Below are 18,011 nucleotides of genomic sequence, written 5' to 3' on the forward strand. Positions count from 1 at the left end.
TCTTGGTCCTCTCTGAAATAGCAAAACCATAAGCAATTATTTGCTGAAATTCACTACTTTTGCAAATACCAGATTAAACCATGTTTCCTCCTGTCTTACATTGCTCTTTAAACCATTTGTGCCAGTGTGTGCGGAGGTAGAGTTACTTGGAAGATATTTTCAGGATCAATAATACTTCTGTTTTGTGCTAGATTATCTATGTAGGGCTGTTTTATTTGCCTTATGCTTACTTTACAGAGTAAAGGAAAACAAATCTGATGCACACTTACAGCAATATTTACCTTTAAAAATAATTTATATTTCTATAACTTGATAGAGAATAAACAATTACTTTCTAATAATTACCTAAAAAGAAATCCATGGATAATTTTGATATGATCTCTGTAACACTACAATAATAATAGTACTCCTAAATTATTACTGTAATGAAATGTGAAATGTATTGCTATCACATTATGCTTCTATAGGACTCAGGCAGCTCCCTGTGGTACAGTTTGTAGAAGAAGCCTGTAGAGACAGCAGGGAACTCTCTCATGGTGATATCAATCTTGTCAAAGCCCTCCCGGTATCCGTACAGTAAGAGTTTAGCTATATTGCTGGTGATGGGAGTAGCGAGTTTTGTCTGAGCAAGCTCACCAAGGTCCATCCACTCACACCTCACGCACTCCTGCTGGCAGAAGCTAATGTTGAAAGAGGAGGGCTCCAGGCGACAGATGATGTACATATCCGACTTTCCGAAGGCTCCAGGATATTCATGTTGCTGCCGTATGCTTAGGATGGACTTGAACTCTGACTTGATGCCAGTCTCCTCAAACACCTCTCGAACTGCTGTGTCTCCTAGGTGAAAAGAGCAAACCTTACAGTACATATGAGAATAGCTCAACACTCTTAAAACCTCCTCAGTGTGGAAAATCTGTAACTCAAAGTGTTCTCTTTTCTGCTTCGTAAGCTGTTTGGAATGTCAGCCTATTTGTTTCAACACAAGGATAAGCTAATTTTTTGGTCACCGAACAAAACTAGTTGCTACACACTTTTCTTGTTTGTATCCCAGAAAATTATGAAAGTAAGAAACTTTGGTAATTCTGCAGAGGGTGTGGTTTTGAAACTGACATTCTCATGGCTGCTGGCTCTATTGTCTCTTAATCCAGGGCAGCATTGCACCCTCCTTTCAGCCTTTTGAATCTTGGTCCTCTCTGCCTCCTTGCCTCTGTCCAGTTTCAGGTTCAGACCAGGTGCAGCTGAACACCTGTACCTTGAGGAGACCACCTGATCAAATCCACTCCATTGTACTTTGCCACAAGGTGTAACAAAATGGGTAAAATTATGGCTTTAAGAAGGTGAAAGTTGGTGCTAGGTCTGTTTCAAGATGTAACTTAAAGCGTGCAGTGACATTTCAGATATGCCGTAATACCAGTATAGCACACAGCCAGTGCTTGCAGGAATCTGTGCTGCATGTGTGTGTGTTGTGCACATCAACTGAAGTGATGCAGGTGTCAGTTTTCTTCCTTATCAAAGGAACCCTAACTTCAGGGGCTTAAAAGGTAAGAAAAACTTAAATTAAGGAGCTCAAATAAGACGTTTTCTATTCCACTTATTTTCCCAAAGTCTGCAATTCCATTGTGGTCAAGTCAAATCCTACTCGCTGGGGTAGGTAAAATACTGGTAGGTAAAATATTAGCTTTTTCTGATTCTATGTAAACTTCTTCTTGTGTCTTGTTTGAGTGGTGAATGCATGTAGCTGTTCTGTGATGTTCCCTGCTTCTGTTAGTTCATTTCAGTGTGGAATGAGTGTGCTGGCTTACTTCAAACACAAAATAAGTTTTAAGAGTACTTGTATTCGCCTTCCTGTGGAAGCTCATGTAGCGACGTCAAGAGGTGAATAGAGCAGGCAAGCATTTTAAGGGGTAGTTTCAAATACTGGAAATAATGTGGACATACATTGGCTAGCAACATATAAACCCATTTATCTAGCAGAGGCCAGTCAGCTGTATGTGAATGGCCCCAAACCTGCACATCCTGCTGCCTCAGCTCAACTTTCACCTTGTGGTAGAAGGAGCTGCATACACCAGGTGTATAGAGGTCTTTGTGGGACTGGAAGTCCATTAATATGCAGTGTCTCCTAACATTTATGTTTGTGACTTCATTACAGTGTTAATTAGTTAAAAGGCACCTGCATATGGGGAAAGACACTCATTCACCATGACTGACCCTTGGAGAGGCTGCAACCCTTTGGTTTGAAAGAGTAGGTTGCAAAGCAAACTGCCTGTGGCAAGTGGTTTTATTATTAGTCAAGGGGCTGTATTACACAGGAGTGGTCAAAGAAGGTAAACAGCTGAGATTGTGAGGAATGCTGAGGCAGGCTGTGGTTAAGATAAATGAAATAATTAGAGATTTCACTTAAGCTCTGAGCTTTGCTTTTAGATAGTGTGTTTTCTGTTTCCCTTTTATTTAAATGTGTGTGTATATCTATAAAATATAAAAATATATATAATGACAGTTAAGCTAGAAGAAACTAGGGCTTGAGTTTCAGAAATATTCAAATACAAAGATGCATGCACTTTCCTTAATCCGCATTAAGAAACTATTCAGGTTAGTTGCATGAGTAGTACTCATAAAGTAGGCAGCCATGTATTTTGTCACTTCATATAAACACAGGATCTTCAAGCATTTTAACTGCCATTTGCAGTTATAATTTGAAACTTGGTCCCTTGAATGACTGTGAGTTTATAAGGTTTGATGTAAGGATAAAAAGGGGAAAATTAAGTTCTATTGTATTTTTATGCTTCACTAATTTATATCTTCTTGTAGTATTAACATGTGATGTAGTGAATCATAACTTGTACTACGGTATAGTTTAGTAGTGGCAGGAGGGCAGCTGTAAGAGGTTTGTTTCTCCCAGGCCTTTCTCAATGATTGTATCCAGCCTCCAGCCATCACCTCACCTGCTACTTGAGGGGTGGCCACTGCCTTACTCAGCAGCAGTGCTCCTTGGGGCGAGCTCTTGACAATGCTGGCAGTTTTCTCTTCCCTCAGTACAAAAATTCCTATCTCCTGGCCTAGAGCCAAGCTCTGTCACTAGAAGTGAAAAGGAGCCTGGCCAGACAACAAATTCTTATGAAAACATGAATCCATTGCACTATGGTATGTGTATTTGCATTGTCAAGAAAATAATTCTGATTTCTGTTGTCCTGTTTGACAAAAAGACTTAAAACATAACTCATGACTTACGAAAATTACAGCTCAGCCATACCCTGCTAACTAGAAACTCTCTCCATGTATTGAAATAATGAGCTGGAATACTGTTCCACCTTTTGTTGTAGAAGTCTGAAAAACAGTAGGTATTTCTAAGGTATAAAATGGTAGAAACCTGGGCTTGATACCTAATTTGCTACAGCTGCTATACTGTTCTGGGCAACATTTTTGAGTTGCTGGAAGAATAAATTCCTATCTGAATCCTGCTGTGGGGCTAAATGAATGTCAGCAAAAATAACTTTAGAAAACAGGAGCTACCTAGTAACTGCAGTGTAAGTTAGGAATGAACTAGTCTGTGGATCGTAATTTTAAGGGGTGAGATACATGGAGAAAAAGCACAATTTTCTGTCTCTTCATAAACACCCTTGTTCATTCACCTTTGAACTGACCTGTGCCACACTGGTAAGAAATTACAGGTTTCCTCAAAGAAGCCTTGTTTTTAACACAGAAGCACCCTATGTCTCTGGTTGAAAGTAGGTGCCCACAACACCAAGGTGCTGCATTTGACTCTGGTCCTGTGTCAAAGAGCTCACAGTCTAAACAAACCAAATGAACAAGGCTGGAAGGAAGGAAGTGTGTTTATTTCTGTTTTGCACATAAAAAAAAAAAAAAAAAAAAAGTTGGAAATTTTTGGTCATTCCCTCATTGAGCTCACTGCCCTGGATTCCAGTGGGAGCCGAGAGATCGCTGGTTCAGTTTTATTTGGGTTACATCTTGATTACCTTAATCCTCTGCACTTTTGGCTTGCATTACAGCATGTTAAACAGCCTACCAAAAATAAGCTGGCTTCAAGCACTTAATTAAGAGAAGAAGGCATGGAAAAGGGTAGATGTTACAAATGTAAAACTTCTCTGCCCTGCACATAACGTTACCCCATTACCATTGAGGTCACAGGACCACTTCATCTGTTCACCAACTCAAAGCAGTGATTTGCCAAAGGAGTGATGTGGGTCACAATGTATTTCAGTCCTGTTCATGTCTCCACAATTCTGTTAACACATGACCTGTTATCCTAGGACTTACCAATGTCTTCGCCTGGATTAGACAGACCTCCTGGAAATTTCCACGCATCTGTAGTCTGTATTGGAGGAAAAAAAGTATTACTGAAGCCTGTGTTGTACTCCCTAATATGAAGGAGACAATTAACACATGACTTTCTGAAGTTGCAGTATTCTAATTACAAACATCAGTACAGCTTTACATAGGAACTTCTTTGTTCATGTTAATGTGATGACCAGCGATACCTACAGTCTGTATGAAATATTGGAACTAAACATCTACTGATTGAAAATAAAAACTGTCTAACAGTCATTAGACAACATTGCTGCTAGATAACTAGAGTAGTTAGGTATTTAAAAAGAAAAAGCTGCTATAGATTATATAATCTTGTATTTAATCACTAATGTATTCCACTTCCATGGTTTTGGCTTTTAAAAAATGTATATATATTTAATCTTACAAAAAGGTATTATGATTGTAGTACTGTTTTATATTGCACTGGCTTTGACATGCCTTTGTGTGTCTGTAATAACCATGTAGCGTAACTTTGTCATTTGTTTTCATGGAATATAGAAACTGATGCTTTGTGTGTGACTTATATGTAGAAGCATTTATTCAGTTGCAATAAAGTTCAGTACCTAAAACAGAATGTGAAGTGTAGACTTGGTGCTGTTACTGATAGTGGTCAAGGAGTCCCAGTTCCTACACCTCCTGCAATTGCACTAAGATTTCTAGGCTCTACCTTTCCATCCATATACTATTCTTTTTATTTCTTTCCTTCTTAAAAGTTTATGTAGGAAGAAGGTAACCTTCAACTAGAAATAAACACAGTAAAAAGCTACACTGGCCAAAAAAAAAAAAAGGCGTCTTTTCTTGTACGTGCAGCATGGAGAGGGAAGTTGTTGTTTTCCAGTGATTTGAAACCCCGACTACATTGGAAAAAGGTTGGTTGATTTTTAGGTTTTTTTTCTGTGCGCTTTTAGCAGGCTTGGATAGGAATTTAAAGTAAAGGGTTAAAAATAGTGCAGCTGGAAAACACATATAGTTGTCTACTGGCTTTCAGCTTTGCTTTCAGTTCCTGGAAATCTTTGTGTGCTGTGGAATTGTCCTTTCATGATTAAACCCAAACAGCTCTTAGAATTCTACTAGCTGTCCAATTTTATTTTTTTTCAAAGCTTTTAGAACATCATTTGTACTAGAAGTCACCATTTCAGGGGAATTGTTCATTTTGCAGGGGAGAATGGAGAAGAGTGTTGGAACAGACAGTGAGAACCATCTGAGCCAATTTGCTTGCATCGAGGTATTATATTTGCTCACAGCACAGGCAATGTATGGGCATTCACAGACTCCAGGTTTTATACTCAATTTTATCGAGTCACTAAGTAGAGCTGTAAAGAGCAGAGTTGGAAACAATCACTTTTTTTCCTTTCACCTATTTCCCTCACTGTAGTGTCAGCTTTCTTCCAGAAAGGTAGGCTGGAATAGCTGACCTGGAACATAGCCATCCCACTTTCCAGAATGAGCTGGAGGGAAAGGGCAGTGCCAGACTTGTCCTCCTGTGTTCTGGGGCCAGAGCCTATGGAGGTAATGCTGGCAAGTACGGAATCAGACCTCGAACCTGAATGGAGCATTCAATGCCTTCCTGCAAAACGGAATAGAAGTACCTGCACTTAAAATGGTTATGCGTGAGCTTTAACAAAATCAGTATGAAGAAGTTAAACGTTAAGCCATCTGGGCTTAAGAAACTACTCTTTCCTTCTGAATGTGCAATTTCACCATGTTGTATGACTGAAACAAGTGATTAAAGCACTTTTTTATTAAAGTTCATTAACTGTGTTGTAATTACCAGTTAACTGAAGTCACATTTTGTGTCCTGAGAAGAAATGGTGCCATATTAAACCCAGGTTAGCCTGATAGAAGCTGGAGACATTACCAGCGATGGATACTGGGCTGCCTCAGGCCACATCACACAACCCACCCTCACCACACTAGTATACTCTGGTTTGACATTCTCAGCAGCGAGGTCAAGCACTTCCAGTTGTGAGAAATTGATCATCTTTACACCTGCAGTACTGAGGTAGTCTCCAAGCCATGGCCAACCATGTTATTGCATATTTAAAGCCATAGATATGCCTGGAATTTTCAAAACCAAACAGAATCTGAACCCTTTTCCCGAAGTGTGCTTCGAGCCATAGGGGTTTCCAGAGGGCTGCACAGTATCAGGGACTCATGGGTCAGTTACAGGAGAAAACAAAAAGCAGAGAGGATACTTTGTTCTGTTAATTCAATCACCAGCTATAATTAACAACAAAGCCACTGGTTTTCAAAGTCCGATTTTTATTTTTTTCCTTCAAATGCAATACAACAATCTGTTGATAGATGTGTTCCAAGACATTAGTCAAAGTAATTTCTAACTCTCACAATTTTGCACTGGAATAAAAATATTTTTGTTTTATACTACAGAGTTGGCTTCTCTAAATGAACTTCTCTATTTTATAATCCTGTAACAAACTTACCTTATTTCTGTCTTGTACAACCAACACCTTTCCAGTGCTTTCATGTAGGACAGCACCTAGTAGAGAGATAATATTGGAAAAAATGTGGTGTTAAGGTAACTATGTTCAATCTTAACCACCCTAATTAAACATGTTTTGATAAAGCATGACAACCCCCTTGCTTGTACCGTTAGCAAGATTTTTATAGATGAATAGCAGAAAGTGGTTTGTCAGTGGAAAACTGATACACAGTAAAATACAAAAAAAGGTTAAGTACCCTGTAGAAAAAAAAAAAAAAGTTAGTAGCAGCAAGATAAAGACTTCCCACATTTAAGTTCCAGATTAGACAGGAAATTAAAAGAACAGTTTGCTTGTGCTAATATTATCAGAACGAAAGAAGGCGAGATCAAGACACCATCAAAATAACCTAGCAAAGCTGCCTGCTTCAGCAGAGCTGTGCCTGCAGGATTGCTCAAATAACAGAAATTGTTCCAGTGACTCCGGCTGGGTGACCATGATGGGCATGAACTGTTCTCCAGTGAAATTCATGACAAAACTCCTGCCTGCTGTAGTGAAGATTTGAGGGTTTTCTCATTAATAACACACAAGCTTTAGTACTTGGTGGGCTGACGGTACTGGTAACATTCTAACTGGTTAACTATCTATGTACTCATACTGTACTGCCCAGCTAACAACTCATGATAGTAACTGCGTAGTAATCTGAGTCAACTTGTTAATCAAAAAGCATTGCTTCCAAGTGTGAAAGTGACACTTCCACTTGATAAAAAAAAAAAAAACAAACTAAAAAAAACCCAACAAACCGAATCAGGATGTATGACTGAAAAGTTCAGCTTTTCCTTGTGTGCTCATGCTCAGCCCATGACTTTCTCCAGCAGATTACAAGTTCTCATTTTTCTGACCCAGGTGCTTTCATGTTTAGTCATCCTGTCACACTCTTTGGTCATACTTTAAAAATTCCTTCCCTTTAAAACACATATTTTTCTCAGATTTGTTGAGTAGAATGAGCACTGTGGTAGTTTCCCAGGCTCTCTTCCACATCAGTCATGCATGGGGTTCAAATTAGTAATTAACAATAAAAAAAAATGCTTGTTATTTTACAGCAGGAGCAAGAGTACATGGTCACATCTGTGATGATGTATGCATTTAAAATGCTACGGGAAGTATTTCCACAGAAGGGAATTATCAAGGGATAAGTGTCCAGCTCGAAACATCCTCTGTTTTTTAATAATACATAGCAGGCTTCTGTGGAGGAGGATTATTTAAAAGATGAAATACCAATCTTCCTTCAAGATATGTCAGAGGATGTGCTTTAAGAGGGTAGTCATGCATCTGCCTCCCTCTGGCTTATGACTTTATGATTTCGTTCCTCCATAAATGTTTAGCAGTGTCCAGGTTCAAGAACTGTACTGATTAAAAGCAGGGGTGACTTTGATGCATGCTGCAATTACAAGGATTATATTCTAGAAAAGCTGTTCTTCAACTAAATGGTTTGCTGAGACCAAGGAGGACTGCTGAAGACAGGAAACTACACTTTGAATGAAACAAAACAACTTTTTGTTTCCGCTGTTCCACAGAAATCAATGCCTGTTAATGTAATTTTTGGCAGTGAAATTCTCTATGAGATGACAAAAGTCTCTGCTAGACGATACCGAAATCCAAAGCAAGAAGAAAGGAAAAACACTAGGATTGGCTGTCTTGTCTCATTTTTCTCAGGAGTCCCTCAGCTGAATCAACGTTAGAATCTTAGGTAGAATCAACGAGATCAGACATCCACTACAGGCTCTGGACTGCAGCTCTAAAAGCTCCCTTCTTGCTACAAATGTGCTATCTGAAGCTTTAAATCATCCAACAGCAGGAGGACTTTCTGGAAAGGTTTATGCTTGTGACCTAACCAAGTAATTACTATTATAACACTGCTTTGTTTTGAATGTTCTATTTTGGGAAATAGGTAAGAAAATTATTTTAAAAAAAATCCTTTAGACAACTCTAGAAAGCATGTACTGGAGGGGAAAAAATACCTTCATTCTACCTGTTCTATTTGTCACCAATGTCAGCTTGTATGAAAAGATGCTCGGCATTGAAAAGCATTTGTCATCGAAGTAATGAGCACACACATGACTGCTTGCATTGTAAATGGCAGCAGACAGGAATAGGTATTACTTTGTAAAACAACTTGGGAACTGCTTTTAAATCACTTTTGATTCCTTGGACCATCATAACCTAACTCCAGCTTCCTGTACAATCTGACATTTATGCAGCTGCGTATTTTACACCCTTTCTTAAGTAACAGGACTGTCCAAGGCTATCACCTGACTGTGTGTGTGGATACTTTGTTTCAACAACTAGATTTAAAGTAGGTAGCACTGAAAGTAACAGCCACATCCTAAGGCTCATATTACATGCAAGGGAGAAGAGAGTGACTTTTATTTTTCTTCCTCCCCTTTCACTTTCCTTCCTCAACTTGTCTTCCTATGCCATTGTTACGCAGTATATTAACTTAATTAAACTTAAATAAAGTATATTATTATAAACACATAACTTTCTGGATGGCAGACCACTTCCTCCTAGGAGGTGGAGAATTTTGGAAATGTTTTTCAAAAACTTCTTCACTATTTCATACACAGGAAGCTTTTCTGTACCTTTACATATCTGGAAAATCCTGACGCCTACAAGTGGACACAGTAAGTTAGAGTTAGCTGGAAGACACATCACATATTCCACTACTTCTAAACAATAACGGCTGAGCCCAATGAGTAACGTTTGCTGCTTACTGCTTGGTGACTCTGATCTAGTCTGGCAAAATATGACCTGACCTTGCTTATTCACACCTTTGTCATCACTTGGCTAGACCATGCTGAGGCACTAGCCCTGGCGGCACAGCATTTACCATGAGGGAAACTCCAGACAGGATGAAAACCAGCTGCTGGTCTACTTGGCAACATGGACTTGCTACCTGCTGTCTGCTGCCTGGGCTGGCATCCCGTAGGTTGGCAAACCACACTCAACATCCCTGCCTTTTACTTTCAGGATGAGCAAGGGACTAAGTGCTGTATTTAATTGATCTGCCACAGCTTTGAGATGAAGCTTCTCATCAGCAAATTCGCTGCATAGGCTTTCTAAAATCCCATTTTTTGTTCAGCAAATAAAAAAGCCTAGGGTTTGGCACACACACACACTAAATACACACATTTAAGTAATTTAATTTTGTTAAAAAATTATTTACTTTAAATGTTTCAATAAAATAAATTAAAAGTAGAACTTCCACTACAAAAGGCTCTCACTCCTGAATGATAATTTAATAACAGTATGCCAGGTGTTATCCACACTGCTTAGTGTATCCCTGGGATGTGTTCCAGAACCACCAAGAGTGAGTGGAACAGAAGAAACCCCAAAATACTGCAGTTGTTACTTCACACACAGAAATCTGTTTTTTTACCTGCCTAAATGTCTTCCTTAAGTCTTTAACTCTTTTAAAGAAACTCCCAACAACGAATAAGAACCTACAGGTCTGGAAAGTGATTGCAAAGAATACATACATTATACATTGTGCAAATCTTAAATCTGGGCAATAAATTATGAAATCCATATACCTGCATTTATGCAACTTTTTGTTCCCTCAAAGTTTTTCCTACTTGCAGATGTTTCTATGCGCAAAATATTTCAACATACAACAGCAAATTATGCTCTGAAAGGGCATTTTTCATGTTTTCAAATGTTTTAGAGTTTCTCAAACTTACGATTTTTCTTATATTAAGTCTTTCCTGACAACTATCAGGGTCAGAACCATCTATTACACGATTTTCTTCTAATTCTTTCAGTTATGCAAACTCCGTCAGAAAAATCCCCTTTCAGTTAAGTCTTGTCTCCCTGAACATGCAAGTTACAACCATAAGGAGTAACACGGTGCTTTTGCTAGAATGCATTATCTTACTGGCATTTAATGATGCATATTTTAATGGTGAGGTTTTCATACCTCAGGAAAACATGCTCTAACATGTTAACTGAAAAATTCCAGGCCTGTCTTCGGCTTCTACCCTGACCTCTGCTGGCGGTAATTGAAAAATCACGATACCCCTAGTAGTAGAGCTGTTTTGTAATTGAAAGCTTTGTTTTTCCAAACTTTACTTTCACCTGACCTACTGCTGCATAGAATAATCCAGCTTTTGCAAGTCCTTCCTAACTAGATTTTTCAAATTGCTGTTTATGGGTCTTAACAGCACTTGGTGAGGAATTAACATCCCACAGCGTCCCTGCAAGCCAAGGATAAATGAGTCAAGGTTGTAATGGGAGAGGTTTGCTGTCCCTCTGCTGTATCCACTCTTTACCTGTACATGAGGGGCCCAAACCAACCTCCAGTTTACAGGACATTACTAAATGATAGAACTGGTAGTAATATTCCTGTGGAAGCCTGCTGGGAAGGAGGACAAAACCATTCAAATTTGGTGAAGCACAGTTCAAGTTGATTGTATTTTTGGCTCATCATCAGTTCCTTTTACTGTGATGTATTAAAAAAAAAAAAAAAGGTGTTGGTGGGGAAACCATCTTATTTAGTTCCTTGGGAATCATATCAGTTTTTTGAGCAAATCCTTTTCAGCTGTGGTGTGGTTGTGGGAGGTCCAGATGGGTAACAGCATGGTATTCAGACATTTGTTTGTGAAATATACTTATTTGGGTTGTGGACTTCTAGGTCCAGCTTAGATCAGCTTTTAGGCCATTGTAATTTAGGCCAGTGGTTGTGCCAGCCCCTGAAGAACTGCTGTTGGGTCAATTTTGCCCTATTTACAGACCTTAACTTGAGCATAGTTTAGGCAGATGCACGTATTAAGCATCTATAGAAAGGAGAGGGAGCAGAGAAGCAATTTTTTTCTGATAAGTTTGTAGTTACATTTTTGCTTTTAAAAACCTGTTTGAACCTTGAAATCCTACCTCTCTCATTTGCTAGGTGAAAGCCACGATATGCTTCTCAAAATGGTGTTTAAAAACAATATTCCTGAATGAAAATTGAAAGCATCAGCAACACATTTTCTTTTCCCTGAGCTATTTATATATAATTTTCTCAAACTGGAGCTCTCTTGAGACACCTCTCACTTTAGCAGCCTGTTTTTAGCAATATGCCCTGTCATACAGGCACATTTTTGGCAGTGTTCAAGGCCAGCCTGGATGGGGCTTTGAGCAGCCTGGTCTTATGGAAGGTGTCCCTCCCTGTGGCAAGGGAGTTGGAACAAGATGATTTTGAAGGCCCCTTCCAACTCAAACCATTCTATGATTCCTGAATGACACACTTCAGTTTGTAAAGTTACCCGAGCAGTAGGCAGTTGTTTTCCATGTGCTTGTTGTGCAGATTGTTTCCTACTGAACCTGTTCCCATAGGCTTGTTCATAAACCTGTTTGTGGGCGCAACCACTTTAGTCACTAACCTGCAACTCCCAGCTGGTGGGTGGCGTACCCCGGCAGCCTGCTGGGCCCTTCTCCCAGCCATAGGGTCAAGGTGGATGAGCCCTGCTCAGCGTGGTGGAAAGTAAAGCCTTGTGAAGCGGCTGCTGCCGCAAACCCACTCTGGAAAATGGGAACATGCAGCCAGACAGCAGTGCAGCCTTCCTCCCGCCACTGGGCCACAGCACCTGCAAGAGAAAGTGAGCAGCGGAGGCTGAAAGCCACCGCCGCCTCTGAGACGCCCCTCGCAGTTGCTCCTTCTGGTCGTAAACCTCACCGCACACAACGGATTAGATTAATGCGTCAAAGTCTGTATTTTCACCTCATTTACCGCTGGTCAAACTACCATAGGTGTGAGAAATGTGCCAGCGGCGACAGGTGGAGAGGCTGCCAGCTTGGCATTTTAAGCAGTAAATTTTGGTGTCAACACATAAAATAGGGGGATTTACGTTGGGATATGCCTTAAGGCACAGGAAACCGCATCTTTCCTCCCTTCAGCTGCCTCTGCCGACACCCCTCACCACACGACCACGGCTATGCGTGCGTGAAGGTGAGCTCACGGCTCATGGGAAGACTCGCTGCCCCCCTCCCCGCCCTGCCCCCCCGAGGCCCCCGCCCGGCACTTGCCGCGCAGCCATCGCCCGAAGATGGCCCGCTCCAAACAGAGAGGCTGACTCAACTCCGCCAAGTTCACGCTCACCCCCCCGAACTTATCCGGCCGCGCCTGCAGCCCCGCCAGAGCAGCCCAGCCCCGCGCACGGTGCAGCGCCCGCCACGGCCTCACCATGGCGCTGCGTGGGGCTGAGCCGGACGAGACGAGGCCACCCCATGGGCGGTGCCGGCCTCTGCTCCCGGAAGCGCTCTGCGACAGCTGGCGGGGCAGCATGGCCGCGTCTTCCAGAAGGAAGAGTAAGGGGCGGCCGGTCCCAGACAGCGGTGGCAGCGATGGCTCTCCGCGCGCCGTTCCCCTTGACGCTGCCGAGGGCGGGCCGCTGGTGCTGGGGGTCTCGGACGCCGTGGAGGCAGGTACGTGAGTGCTTGCGACGGGGACGTGCCAATATCTGACCCGGGCGCCGGGCTGAGGGCGGCTCGTTTAAAAATGAGTCCCTGCAAAACTGCGCTCGCATGGCTGCCAGAGCGAGCCCGGGCCCCGGTGGCAGGGTTCTAGCGGCTGCCTGGTCCTCTCACGGAGACGGGCCTTGCGGGAAAGTGAGGCTTTCTCGGGCAAGGTCGGCTGAGCCCCGTGTAATGGATTTTGTTTGTAGTTTTTTTTGTTGCTTCTTGTTAGTTAAAACGGGATGGGAAATCTGTCAGTCCACGTTGCCATGGGTGTTTTCAGACCGGTCGAAAACACGGTCCCCTTACAGCGCAGACCCAGGATGGTCCCTGCACTTCGCTCATGGCTGGGTGCTGCCATTCATGGGGGCTTAGAAGGGTTTTGTTAGTTATACTGATTGGGGAGTGCGAGAAACACTGAATTAATCTGACAGGTAGGAAAAAATGATTTTTTTTTTTTCTGAAAATATTAGGAGATGATAAAGTTCCAAATATGTTGCGAAGAGACCTCGCCCAGCTGTCACTGAGCAGCATGAAGTCTGCAAACGTATGCATAGGTCGTCCGGTCTTGATTACGTCTGCTAATGGGCGACAGGAGGTGAGGCTCTTAATTATTCCTACAAGTGCTTTTTCTGGGGCTTTCAACATGTTTCTCTTGTATTCAGCAGGGACCAAAATGGAGCATGCATTGAGAAAGATAGCAAATGAGCTTATCCATGTTTTCTACTCTGTAGTTACATCTTTATTCTCAGTACTGATTTTTTTTTTTTTCCCAGAAGTGTATGTCGAGTGAATATATGTATTGTGTTTTGTATTATATATGTACGCACACGTTTTATTTGCAAAGAAAGAGTACAGCACTTTTCTTTCCTCATTGATTTGAGGCATTTCTTACAGTGTATGCTTTTGGGTCATCTGCAAAATGTGTAGGGTCTTGGTGGAATTTTTTGTCTCCTGTAGGCAAAGTATAACCCCTTCTTTCTTGAAAATTGTCTTGGATCATACCTTAAGAACTCAGTGCTACTCAGTATCTTACTCTGTGGCACCAAGTTTTAACCGAATCCTTCTTCCCTCTCAGCAGATGTTTTTTATAACAAAACATTGCTCCTCCTAAGTGGAAGACTGGAAATGGTGGGAAGAAAAATCCATCTTAACTGACAGTTGTTTGCTTGCATCCTCTTCCTAGGTCTGTACTGCTTGGCCCACCACAGGCTTTCCAGGTGGGAAAGTTGGGCTGAGTGAAACCACACAGAAGAACTTGAAAGCAAATCTGGGTGATGCTGTCACTGTGCAGCCTGTAATTGGTGCAGTCATCCAGGCAGAGGAAATCAATGTAAAGTTGAGGTATGGAACTTGTTATAACCTAGTGAGGTGTCTGCTTTACACTGCCGACTCCTACCTCTTAGAAGATGCTATTTTTTTTCTCTTGCTTTGATGGTATTAGTACCTACACAAAATCAAACAAGTGCAGATGTTTGCAGGGTTAAGATTAAAGTTTAGTAACTGTTGGCTTACTGCCACTAACTGCAGCCCCCTGTGTGCACAGTGGAGTGGCTCAGCTGTTGTACAAAATCTGAGCTGAGGTGCTGTTGTGAGACATTAATGTTAATGACATTAAGCTCATTAGTCTTAAGAGAGTCTTTGTTTTACGTTAAATTAATGAATAGTAACAATAGCCCAGCGTCTCCTGAAGTGGAGGTCAAGCTACCTGCATTGCATTTACATTAGGCAAGGGTGTGTAACTGCACGATCGAGGCAGATTTGTTGAACTTCTAAGTCACTTGTAAAGGATGAGGATAATCTCTCTGTGTATAGTTGATGTCAGGTTAGAAGGAGCCTGTTGCTGCTGTTGTCATTAGAAAGTAAGCTGCACACTGCTATCTGAGAAGCTCTTGTTGAAAAGTCCTGTTGTGGTTAAGAGAAATACTGGCTGACAGCTTGGGGAGAGTGATTTTATATTTTTTTTAACTACTTCCCTTCAGAACTTGCCCTTTGTATATTTGTGGCTTTATGCTCTGGTTTTATTTACTGGAATATTTTTTAGGATTGGAAATTCTGAGGTGTTTCTTTTTTAATTGAAATTCAGTCAAAAAAGAAGCAAAAGGTACAAATCACAGTTGTCTTGAAGTCGTGAATGCACTGAGAAATTAACATTTTGCCAGTCTGCAGAATATAGACTTCCTGTATTTGTCATTCTCAAAACATTCCACAGTCACCATTTGAGTTGACGCAGAACCTGATTATAGTTAATTCCTAGATAAAGTTATTTTACAGTTACTTTGAAAGTGTGCCAACACTTCAATTTCTATAAATTTACTTCACTTCCCCGTTAAGCCTCTGTTTTCAAACATGATGTTGTTGTCCATTTTAACAGGAAGATGCTGTTTTCCAGTGTACTGACTCTCAGAAATACTACTGAGGCAGTCTTGCTTTGTGTCAGGAATATAACCAACTTTTATTACAGTTTTAGTGGTTAATTTGGCTGCACATTATGTGCTGACTTCCTGCCATCAGCTTGTGTTGCCCTCTGTGCCTCTCTCCTTACCAGAAATGCAAAAAAAGATATCTTTTGATATGGTTAATTTAATCCTATAGAAAGTTTTACTATTATTACATACTGTTTGGTTATAGAAGTGTTTGAAAACAGTCATTTCATTAAAAAGTGAACCTCACGTTAAATTAAATAATTAAGCATAATCTACGTATATTTCCCCATGTTAATATGCATTTTTTCTTCAAAGCTGAGACTTTTACAATACAAGCAAAGGATGAGGTCAGAGGAATTGAGTATGTAATTTCAGAAATATTTGATTACAGTAATTTTCTTTGGAAAGTGTTCCACAGTCAGAGGTTTCCCTCTTGGCCAGTCAAGAGTCAGGCTCTGAAGGTTGTTATATGTATGTACCACCAGATTAAATGACTGTTTTTCTAGAATTATTCTAGGAAAAAAAGAAAATGGTAACTGGTCTGTTTTAATCCTGTTCACTTATTACAAACCTTAGTGCCATTCTACCATGTAAGAATATAAATTATTAAAAGAAGTGGAAATCCCGTTATCTGAGTACTGCCTAGGTTTCTAGACACTTCACAGTTGCAGCTCCTTCTCTGCAAATTAATACCTCTAGGGAGCTGCTTGCATACATAATTTAGCTTTTTTCTTCTTCTTTTTTTTTTTTTTTTTTCAAATCAGTCCCCAGCCTCAGACTCCAAAAACGTAACAAGATGTGTTTACTTGTCAGGAATGGCAATGATATTTTGAGTGAGCTCCTCTAATTTAGCATAATACACCTCTTTCCGTCAAGTTACTTTGTTAGTAGAATTGAGAGCTGGGGGTTTATTTCTGGGTTTAGAGCGCCCCCCGTTGATCATACTTTTATTTGCAGTAGCTGTAACTTCTAAATGTCTTACACATTGCAGTGTATCTGAGGAGTGGGGAGAGATAATGGTGTCTGTGCTCTCAGTGGCGTGAGGTATTTTAATAGACACTGGAGAAAGACATTCTCACAAGACACTTTTTACCTTGCACTTGCTTTAGGTTAAGACCACATTTGTTCAGTTGTGTGTTAAATCCCAGTTGAGAAAATGCTGTAGGCCTGGCCAGGGCTGGTGAGGCTTAAGGCTTATCTGTTGAGTCACTTAAACTTGATTAAATAAAAGATTAGAAAATATGTCATGGAGAGGAGTTGTACTGGTTTGATAGTGGATATACAATGCTTAAGGCATGCATGGTTTTGCAAGTGTTGAAGATGCTAGTTTCATGAATAGAAGATGTGTATGTGTGTTTGCAGGGCTGGAAGAGACTTATTTTATCTGTAATATTTTTAAATTCAGTAAATGTAGCAATGGCTGTTTGTGTGGTGAGATGAGAAGCATGCATTTCATATATTTAATCTTTAAAAATGGTAAATATAAGTTATGATATTGTTTATTTCAGCATTATGTATAGAAAAACTAACCCAGAATTCAATATGCATGCTTCTTTTGTTGCTATGTGTCTAATATTCAGATAGTATAAAAAACAGACTAGGGACAATGTGGGCCCTCTACAGAAGCTATCAGGAGAACTGGCTACCCTGGATTTGGAGAAGGCTGAAGCTCATAATGACTTCTTTGCCTCGGTCTTCACTGGCAAATGCTCTGACCAAGCCACCCAAGTGCTGTAAGGCAGAGGCAGGGATTGTGAGAGTGAAGACCTCAGGCCCACTGTAGGAGAGGATCTGGTTTGAGACCGTCTTAAGAACCTGAATGTACACAAGTCCATGGGACCTGATGAAATCCATCTGCGGGTCCTGATGGAGCTGGCGAATGAAGTTGCTAAGCCACTGGCCATCATATTTGAAAAATCATGGCAGTCAGGTGAAGTTCCCAATGACTGGAAAAAAGGTAATATAGCCACCATTTTCAAGAAGGGAAGAATGGATGACCCAAGGAAATACAGACCAGTCAGTCTCACTTCTGTGCCTGGCAAAATCTTGGAGCAGATTCTCCTGGAAGGCATGCTAAGGCACATGAAAAACAACAAGGTGCTTGGTGACAGCCAGCATGGCTTCACTAAGGGGAAATCCTGCTTGACCAATTTGGTGGCCTTCTGTGATGGGCCTACGGAACTGACAGACAGGGGTAGAGCAGCTGATGTCATCTACCTGGACTTGTGCAAAGCGTTTGACACTGTCCCACACGACATCCTTGTCTCTAAATTAGAAAGACACCAATTTGATGGATGGACCACTCAGTGGATAAAGAACTGGCTGGATG

The 18,011-nt window shown here is 41.0% G+C and overlaps 2 protein-coding genes across 18 annotated transcripts in view; one reads left to right on the top strand and one right to left on the bottom strand.

The window, feature by feature from the left end:
• Positions 1-276: 276 nt before the first annotated feature.
• On the bottom strand, positions 277-12,987 carry NUDT6 (nudix hydrolase 6). Its single transcript, XM_057405108.1, has 5 exons — positions 12,828-12,987; positions 12,185-12,472; positions 6,768-6,823; positions 4,276-4,330; positions 277-837 (listed from the first exon to the last, which is right to left on the bottom strand). The coding sequence occupies exons 1-5, from the start codon at positions 12,985-12,987 to the stop codon at positions 449-451; spliced, it is 948 nt and encodes a 315-aa protein (XP_057261091.1). The 3' UTR covers positions 277-448.
• Positions 12,962-18,011, top strand: part of AFG2A (AFG2 AAA ATPase homolog A) — a 227,132-nt gene continuing 222,082 nt past the window's right edge. For all 17 annotated transcript variants that reach the window (XR_008971665.1, XM_057405167.1, XM_057405164.1 and 14 more), the window contains exons 1-3: positions 12,962-13,226; positions 13,730-13,854; positions 14,443-14,600. Coding sequence is in view for 16 of the 17 variants with exons in the window: in XM_057405167.1 (XP_057261150.1) it covers positions 12,986-13,226; positions 13,730-13,854; positions 14,443-14,600 (524 nt within the window). In the remaining variant the exon portion in view is untranslated. The remainder of the gene's footprint in view (positions 13,227-13,729; positions 13,855-14,442; positions 14,601-18,011) is intronic.

The sequence above is a fragment of the Pezoporus wallicus genome, unplaced genomic scaffold (genome assembly GCF_028554395.1).
Source record: "Pezoporus wallicus isolate ANWC-B61680 ecotype Strahan unplaced genomic scaffold, APGP_CSIRO_Pwel_v1 contig_6789, whole genome shotgun sequence".
Lineage (NCBI taxonomy): Eukaryota > Metazoa > Chordata > Aves > Psittaciformes > Psittacidae > Pezoporus > Pezoporus wallicus.

Coding starts and splice junctions, on each gene's coding strand:
- NUDT6 (XM_057405108.1), bottom strand. CDS start 12,987: ATGGTGAGGCCGTGGCGGGCGCTGCACCGTGCGCGGGGCTGGGCTGCT. Junction 12,473..12,827: donor CTTCGGGCGATGGCTGCGCG/GCAAGTGCCGGG, acceptor GTGTGCGGTGAG/GTTTACGACCAGAAGGAGCA. Junction 4,331..6,767: donor TTGTACAAGACAGAAATAAG/GTAAGTTTGTTA, acceptor CCTCCAATACAG/ACTACAGATGCGTGGAAATT.